Consider the following 8,800-nt stretch of genomic DNA (forward strand, 5'->3'; position numbering starts at 1 on the left):
CTCTAATGTGTTGGCTTCCTCTCGTTGGACCCTTCTTCCAAGACAGTGTGAGCATGCCGACCATGGACACACGTCTCAATCCATACTAGGTAAGATTTCTTTTCAAGAAAAGATAGATTTTGAAATCTGGAAGACTGGTGAAAATCTAAGCCAACACCTGACCGACTACTTAAACCAGGAGACTTAAGTACAAAGCATGGATGTTTTGCATTTAAGTGTAGTTCCCAGGTCCTTCTAATGCTAGCTAGACCGCCTGTCCCCTGACCGCCTGAGAATGCGTAGAGCTCATGTTGTCTGTGCACTCTTTCTCTTTCTCTAGACTCACTCTCTGTTCAGCAGCGCCAAATCAATCGAGGATATATAAAGACTTCCAGTCTCGAGTGTTTCTTACGCCTCCTGTAGTTTAAGCTCTACATTCTTCTCGTCTCCTCGATAGAGAGCTCTAGTTAGATCAGATCAGAAGCAAAACAAGGGAAAGAGAGAGAAAGAAAGGAAATGTACAAGTCTTCAGGGAAGAAGAGCAAGGGGTCGCCGAAGAGTTACTTCTCAGACGTAAGTTACAGCGACGAAGAACTGGAAGAGTATGATTCATCCAGCCTCCAGTCACCGGATTACTACTCCACTGGTAACAACAAGGGGAGTTACTACTCGTCCCATCAGCCCGGCCACGCCCAAAACCACAGCCGCCATGGTAAATCCGGCAAGAATTACTACTCCCCGGCCGCCGTCGCTGTTGCTGCTGCTGCTGCTGCAAACAACGGCAAGTCTGTCTACTACTCCACTCCCAAATCTTCGGACTATTATCGCAACACCAACAACTTATACTCCCTCCATGGGAAGCACAACAAGGGCGGTAAGGTGGAGCCAGCCTACAAAATGAACAAGTATCAGGTACAGAATGGAAGTCTCTGCTCTTGCTGGACAGCAGCTTCCTCATCTTTCCGTTGCTCCTTTGTGATTTTATACTTTTCTCGCAGACCATTGTTCTCAAGGTTCAGATCCACTGTGATGCTTGCATACGAAAGGTGAAGAAGGCCATTGCAGACATTGACGGTATATGTTCAAAGATCTTTTATCGTGATCCAGCCCGGACTGATTCAAAACCGTTCAAACAGGTGTTGACTCCATCTCCGTTGACCAAAAGCAAAAGAAGGTGTCCGTGACGGGCTACATCGACCCCAAGAAGGTGCTCAAGAAGGTCTCCAAGACGGGCAAGAGCGTGGAGCTTGTGGGATCCAAAGATTCGTCCGGAATCAGCCACATGGGCGGCGGCAACAGCAACAACAGCAAGCCGGCCCTGATCATCGCGGATCATCACGTCGCCACGACCAAGCCGTACACCATCCAGGTCGACAAGAGGTCGCAGCAAAACACCGCTCATATGGCTCCGTACATCCATCGCGTGACACCCCAAGTTCGCAGCGACATGGACTACATGTTTAGCGACGACAATGCAAACAGCTGCTCTATCATGTAAGCTCTTTGGCTCATTTCTTCTTTTTTTTACCTCTTGATGATCTCCTTGAGAGATTAGCATTAGATTCGTTTGATTATGTTTCTTTCCATTGTACGATAACATCATCACGGTTTTCGTTTGAAATCCTTGCGTGCCGGCACTTGAGTTTGATCCCTCTCAAACGGGAAGATTTTTCCGGGTGTGGATTATTCTCTTTTTTTTTTACGGTTTTGGTTCCCCGAGGGATGCTGGATTCGCGGGTGCGAATAAAAAATCCATGCCACGCCACGAATTGACATCTGCTCGATCGATCAGGGAAGTAGGATTTAAAAACAAAGGCTAAAGCAAGGATGTTTTTATAACAAAAGTTACATGATGCAGCAGCCGTTTACGTTCTCATCGCTGAACATGAAGCTGCTGTTGATGTTGCTGTTGATGGCTTCGGCAGGCGAGAATTGCAGGGAGAAAAGTGGAGCGTTTGCTCCTGTGGCGCTGGAATCCATCGGGAAAACCATGAGAGGCTTCTGATCGATCATGCCGTTGTTGTTGGTGGTGGTGGTGTTTTTGCTGCTGCTTCCATCTTTGTTGGTGATGAGCTCCACCTGTTTTCCAGTCTTGGCCACCCTCTTGAGGAGCTTTTGCTGATCAAAGTGACCCGTCACAGTGATCCTCTTCTGCTTCAAGTCGACAGAAATCGATTCAACTCCTACAATTTTCACAAAGGAGGGATTTTTATAGACTGAAAGATTCTAATGGAAAATGAGATCCTTACCTTCAATGCTGGCAATTGCCTTCTTCACTTTCCCCATGCACGCATCGCAATGGACTTGAACCTTGAACACAAGAGTCTGGAACTGTAAAAAAAAAAACAAAGAGAAAAAACACAGCGAAGCTTTTGTGTGAGTTTCCTGGGCTTCTTCGTTTTGAAAAGAAACATTAAATTTTTTCACAAAACTCCTTCTAGATTCTGGGGCGTTCCCTCAGGAGAAAGAAAAGGTAAAAAGAAATGGAATGAAAGCTCATGCACACGCACCTGAAACTTTGGCTGCTTTGCCGTGTGCTGCTCGCCTTTGGTCGTGGCATTTGCTGAGCGCTGGTACTTGGCAGGAGACGATGAGTCCGTGCTGCGTTTGCCCCTGGAAACATTCCAAAGATTTACACTCGATTTGATCGATTCACAGCATATAAAAGAAAGACAAAAAAAGAACAGAACAAATCCATTTTCACTGTTCAAAACTATACTTGCCTGAATGGGGACGAAGAGAGCCACGAGGAGCCAAACCCAGGCATTGTTTTCTCTTGTTCTCCTTTTTCTTTTTCTACTTTTCTCGACCTGGAAACTCTGATCCCTTTCCAGAAACCCAGTATGGTTTTGGAACCAAGCAAGAAAAATTCCAAGAAAGGACCTGGATCAGATCAGAATCAACACTGGCGAGGCCTCCACTGCATTGTTGACAGACAGAGAGGAATTTTAATTCTTTTTTTTATCTTGCTCGCTCTTCTCTAGGCCTATCTCCCTCTGCCTAGCTAGCAAACAAACAGAGACCAACTTTCTCCTATCGAGGTTCTAGGGAAAAAGAAGAACCACACTGCCCGAGACAGAGCCAGAGATATTGACGAGAAAAGTGTGTGGGGGTGTGTGCTTTTCGAGTCAGGAGAGGTGCAGACCTAGGAATCACAGCAGTGACTCTCATAGAGCTACACAGGCTTGAAAGTTAATTAAAACTCCCATTTGTGGTGCCGTATACAATTAAATGAAGTTTTTAAATTTCCTGTTTGAAGAATAAACCACATGAACAGAAGGTGGCAAAGTTGGCCAGGAGGACGTGAACTCAACAAGCAAAAAGATCAAGTAAAGGGGGGTGTTCTTCAACTGATCAGAATTTCTTAATGTGTAAGTTTTTAAATTTCTAATCAAATTTTATTTTTCTCATGGCATATGCTTAGTGTGGGCTATCTCCAAAACTTTTTTTAAGGTGGAAATTCATATATATTCAAGCGAGGAAAACAGTACAAAAATATAAAGCTTAACCATTCAAAACCATAGTCAATCACTCTATAACAAGGCAACTAGGAACCAATAACAAGAGGTTCAATTTTGGCCACAATGGATCAATATTGGGGCTGGCTATTGCCTCTCTTGTCCACAAAGTTATTGTAAGTGAGGTATGCAAAATCAATTAAGAATCAATGAGTAGAGGTAGTTACTTGTAAGGAAGCCCCTGGCACGGCACTAGAATTTTCTCCCCAGGCTCAAGATCTAGCTCAAGGTCTTGTTGAAGAGACTGGAAGAAGATGTTTGTTCTATATTCTTGCATAGTTACTTCTAATCCTTGCTTGTAAAGGTTCTTTAAAACTTTCCTTACAGCAAGTCCAACTTATTTGTCCATTTTCCTTTTCTCTCTCTCCAATTTTTGTGGCTTTTTTTTTCTATTGCTGCTTGTTCTACCTTAAGTTGCCTCAATATTGCCTTATCCCATCAACTTTTCTCAGCTTTTTCCATTGTATAGTTTACATCCATAGCAACTGTAGCGCTTACTAACAGTTCCAAATCATCATCGCTATTGTCATCTTCATCTTTTTAAAGTTTCTTACCTATGCCTTGTAGAACTACAGCCATATGAAATTTGGCATCCATAACTGCACAATCAATAGGCATGAATCTGGTTTTTTTAAAGCCAGCAATGATGTTTGCAGAAGTTAGAGCCTTGTCAAGTGCTCTTCTCACCATTCCTGCTAAGATCTTTGTTAGAGTGTGTCCATGAAATCCTGTCTCTATACATTCAGTATGGATGGCTTTGAATGCTGCCTTGAAAGGTCCGAAGCAGCACACATCAAGAGGTTGTATGTGATGTGAAGTATGAGGTGGCATTATGAAAAAATATCAATTCCTAACTCAAATGCCTTCTTCACAGCAACCTCACTGTTATAAGAGCCATGACCATCCATCATAATGCAAGCTTGATTTGTTGGAGAAATGCCACCTAGGATGACTCTTGCAAAGTGTTCAAGGAAGCAAATAAGCCCATTATTTCTCATCCATGCATTGGTTTGTACTTGCATGAATGTTCCAAGCTCACAAAACTCCAACTAGCCTACTACTTGATTATGCCCTCGGAATATGCAGTGCTTCTGGCCATTTGCAGCAATAGCACAAATGACTGACGCTCATTTGGAACAACACTAAAAATTGTCCATGCTTGCTTGTTGAATACCGTATGACAACCTAAATCTTTGTTTTGCAGATATCCTAGGATTTTCAGCTCATTCAACTAAGGTTTGAAGTGATCTAGGCTTTAGAGTTATAAAAACAATTGAATGTGACTAGTAAACTTGGTTGGTGCCACATCAACTAGTTAGATGCCCAATCAGATAGAATATTAGATCTGTTGGAGAGCCACCCTCCTTACACCATTACAAGAGATTTATAATTTTCTTTGAAGTTTCATGTCATCTTTATGTAGCTTGTCACATGTCATGCCTTAAAATGAATTACTAAAATTTGCTAGATGTGGCTGAAATATAAGCCCAATGCAAGGAGTAAGTGAGTGGGTTTGGGTGAGATTTCACTAGATCTACCTCAAAATAAAGATGAAATTTTCACAAAACTTTAAGCAACCAAAGGGAATGACTCGAGAGACGGTCCATGGGGTTCAAATATAGAAGGAAAGGGCCTATGAACAAAAGAGCACCCCTTTTTTTAATTGATTAAGGGTTTTGGGATATTTGGGGTGAAACGTCTTTAGGTTTGAATAGTATTAGGTTGAGTGACCTCCCAGGAAGTCTAAATTCAGGAGTTTACAAAAACATACACCATGTTAACTGAGAGAGACTCCTAGCTTACAAAAATATACACCATGTTAACTAAGAGAGACTCCCAAGAAGTCCAAACTCAAGAGCTTACAAAAACATACACTATATTAACTCACACAGAGACACACAAAGAGAGAGAGAGAGAGAGAGAGAGAGTGTGGGTGGGGAATAATGCCACTTTAATTGTGTTTTCTACTCTACTATAGAAAATAAGAAGTGAAAATAATCAAAAGTTGAGGCTTGTTAGTATCCAGGATGTAAATGATGAATGAATGAATGTTATGCTTTTTGCAACAAATTATTAACAGAATTCTCAATCTCTATTAGATATGCCAAATGAGCAAATCTGGACACTTTCCATAAATAACATTTGGGACTGAAATGAGACTAACACAAAGGGCATAATAGTGAGGGTATTTAGCAGACATAGTAAGCTATCATCTAGCGATATTGAGGGACCAAGCTTAATATCGTAGGGGTTCCTAACACTAACAAGTGCAAGCTAACATCATGAGTTTCTCATCACCGTGTCAAGTCTACTTGACTAAATGACAACTTAGGATTTCCTTCCTTAGTGCCCTTTCGATCTAAGTGCACATGTGATGACTAGTTTCTCAACTAGCTTAGGCGGAGATTGATAATGAGTCTAGCAATACCGACCTCTTGCCATCATGGCAGTAAGGAAAGAATATCCGAAAGGACTAGCCGACAGGTAACTTTCATACCTGAAGTCATATTCACGACAAACATATTACTTGTAAATGTAAATCAAATTTTCCTTTTGCAATACAAAAGTAGTTTTGAAAACAGAAGAACATTAAATGAACCAAAATACAATTTACCCTCAAATAACTCAAATAACTTGATTCACATTTTCGGATTAGTTGACATGTATTGTATAACAGTAAGATGGAATCAAGTTAGATGAAGAAATCTTTATATTTATAAACATTATTCCAAATAATATATATATACTAAAAAAAATGTAAATTGCCAATACTACAAGGACTTATTTAAAACTAATCATCATAAATCATTAGCTTCTCTACATGAGGTTTATACCAGCAGTTACGAAAAGCTATATATATATACATACATATATACATACATATATATATACATACATATATATATACATACATATATATATATATACATATATATATATATACATATATATATATATAGACATATATATATATGTACATATATATATATATATACATATATATATATATGTACATATATATATATATACACATATATATATATATATATATATATATATATACACATATATATATATATATATATATATATATATATATATATATATATATATATATATATATATATATATACATATATATATATACACACATATATATATATATATAGACATATATATATATATACATATATATATATATATATACATATACACATACATATATACATACATATATACATACATATATACACATACATACATATATACACATTTATACATATATATACATATATATATATATATACATATATAGACATATATATACATATATATATAAAATAATTATATAAATTAAAATCTCCAACATCTAGAAAGTGAATCCATTTTTAACCTTATGTTTTATTGCTTTTTTTTATATAGGATAATATTAGGAATTGTTATAGAAAAGTATTAAAGTTTTTTAAGATCATAAAATAAATAAAATAAAACCAAAGCTTTCAACAAAGATTTCTACAAAATTTTGTTATAATAGAAAATAATAAATTGAATGATTCCTAAGATATATCAAAGCAATTCAATTCAATTTAGAAGTAGTTAGGCTTTTGAACCACCTTTCTTCCTCCCAGCACTAATACACCACCAATGTAGATATAGTTGCATATTTCTAACATATATAAGTTTTCACGATATAATTTAAAACTTATAGGAATGATTAAATACAAAATCCAACTCAGCTTCATCAATCCCTTTTTGCCAGTTTTCAAGCATATTAAAATTGGCACTTCTAATAAAGAAAAATCACTTTGTTTACATTTAAGATTTTGAATATTTATTTAAACAATTTGTCTTCTGTCTGCATCTTCATAAATTTAATGATATAAAATATAATCCTTAGTGTTGGATGAACATAAATATTACTAGGATATTTAGCTTCATAAAGATTCAAATTAAAATTAAAAAATGGTGGTTTTATGCAATAAGTATTCTCAAAATTATAATTTCCATGATATAAAACTAAAATATATTTATTTTCCTAAACATACATTTTTTTTTAAAAAAAATAATATTATATTTTAATTATATAAATAGTAAAATTAATTATTTGAAAAAAAGACTTTTATCTAATACCAGTTCTGGGTAAAAACTATTTGCATCAAGATAACATGTAGGATATTTAAAATTAATTTTAAAATTTATATTAAAGTTTTGTAAATAATTTTTTATGTTTTTAATTAAGCTAAATATGTGAGTGCTTGGAATATGGAAAGGGAATACAAAAAATGTGCATATCAAATAGCCCAAAAACCCTAGCTTATATACAGGAGCGAGTGGTCTAGATTGAAACCAATCCGATAGCTACGAAAATCCCACTACGCTAATATTAGTATATAGCATCGTAGCCATACATTTGGCCCTCACATCATCCCCTCCTCTTAGAATAATGGAAGACCATTAGGGTTTTCTTGTAGATGGGCCGGGATTTGGAGGAACGTCAGGAGGAGGCATCGGCAGATCTATAGGTGGTATTAACTGCTCCTAATCCCTTTGTATGAAACGTTTCAACCATTGCACATACACAATCTCTGAAGGATCGGCCTACTGGATGTCATGCCAAACCTTATAAACTTGTGGTCCAACTTGCCGCAACACCTGATACGGTCCTTTCCACTGCGCAACGAGCCCTTTAGATAAACCACGTATTGTAAGATGGGGAAAATGGACTAACACCAAATCATCCACTTTGTACTCCGCATGTGGACGATGATGGGAGTTGTACTGCCATTATTGTCCCACTTGTATGCAGCCAAAGTGTTCAGCATACTCCTCTCAGACAAGTGGAAGAATGCTTGTCAAATACTGATCCCACAACCTAGCATCTATAGCTTTTGGCAATCGCGAAGGTAAACCCAACTCCATTGGTAATATTGGATCATGACCATATAAAAGTTTATATGGTGAAGCATCAATATAACTCTGCACCCCTGTGACATATGCATACTGAAGAGACGGCAAATAACCATCCCAATCCGAATGTTGAAAATTCACATACTTTGAAATCATCCTCTTGAATGTCCAAATGAGATATTCCACCAAACCGTTTGATTGTGGATGATAAGCACTCGTGAAAGTGTGGCGTATCCCCAACCGAGACGTTCAAACATGAAATGCCTCAGCCATAAATGCGGGACCATTATCCGAAAGAATCCGCTTTGGACAAAAATGCTAGAACACCACTTGATTGAGGAGGAAGTATTCAATAGTAGTTGCCGAGGCGCTAGCAAAAGCACCAATTCCACCCA

General features: G+C 37.6%; 2 protein-coding genes across 2 annotated transcripts; one reads left to right on the plus strand and one right to left on the minus strand.

The window, feature by feature from the left end:
• Positions 1-231: 231 nt before the first annotated feature.
• Positions 232-1,600, plus strand: LOC9630633 (heavy metal-associated isoprenylated plant protein 28). The gene is made up of 3 exons (XM_002975469.2): positions 232-891; positions 978-1,053; positions 1,116-1,600. The coding sequence occupies exons 1-3, from the start codon at positions 496-498 to the stop codon at positions 1,475-1,477; spliced, it is 834 nt and encodes a 277-aa protein (XP_002975515.1). The 5' UTR covers positions 232-495; the 3' UTR covers positions 1,478-1,600.
• Positions 1,601-1,781: 181 nt separating this feature from the next.
• Positions 1,782-2,799, minus strand: LOC9630046 (heavy metal-associated isoprenylated plant protein 28). The gene is made up of 4 exons (XM_002975632.2): positions 2,703-2,799; positions 2,490-2,592; positions 2,229-2,310; positions 1,782-2,162 (listed from the first exon to the last, which is right to left on the minus strand). Exons 1-4 carry the CDS (start codon positions 2,744-2,746, stop codon positions 1,825-1,827), a joined length of 567 nt encoding a protein of 188 aa, XP_002975678.2. The 5' UTR covers positions 2,747-2,799; the 3' UTR covers positions 1,782-1,824.
• Between the last annotated feature and the right edge of the window lie 6,001 nt (positions 2,800-8,800).

Source organism: Selaginella moellendorffii, unplaced genomic scaffold (assembly GCF_000143415.4).
Source record: "Selaginella moellendorffii unplaced genomic scaffold, v1.0 SELMOscaffold_28, whole genome shotgun sequence".
NCBI lineage: Eukaryota > Viridiplantae > Streptophyta > Lycopodiopsida > Selaginellales > Selaginellaceae > Selaginella > Selaginella moellendorffii.

Excerpts from the sequence above, each read along its gene's own strand:
- LOC9630633 (XM_002975469.2), top strand. The coding sequence starts at position 496 with ATGTACAAGTCTTCAGGGAAGAAGAGCAAGGGGTCGCCGAAGAGTTAC. Across the intron at positions 892-977 it reads ACAAAATGAACAAGTATCAG|ACCATTGTTCTCAAGGTTCA; the intron begins GTACAGAATGGA and ends CTTTTCTCGCAG. Across the intron at positions 1,054-1,115 it reads GGCCATTGCAGACATTGACG|GTGTTGACTCCATCTCCGTT; the intron begins GTATATGTTCAA and ends CCGTTCAAACAG.
- LOC9630046 (XM_002975632.2), bottom strand. The coding sequence starts at position 2,746 with ATGCCTGGGTTTGGCTCCTCGTGGCTCTCTTCGTCCCCATTCAG. Across the intron at positions 2,593-2,702 it reads CTCTCTTCGTCCCCATTCAG|GGGCAAACGCAGCACGGACT; the intron begins GCAAGTATAGTT and ends GAATGTTTCCAG. Across the intron at positions 2,311-2,489 it reads CAAAGCAGCCAAAGTTTCAG|TTCCAGACTCTTGTGTTCAA; the intron begins GTGCGTGTGCAT and ends TTTTTTTTACAG.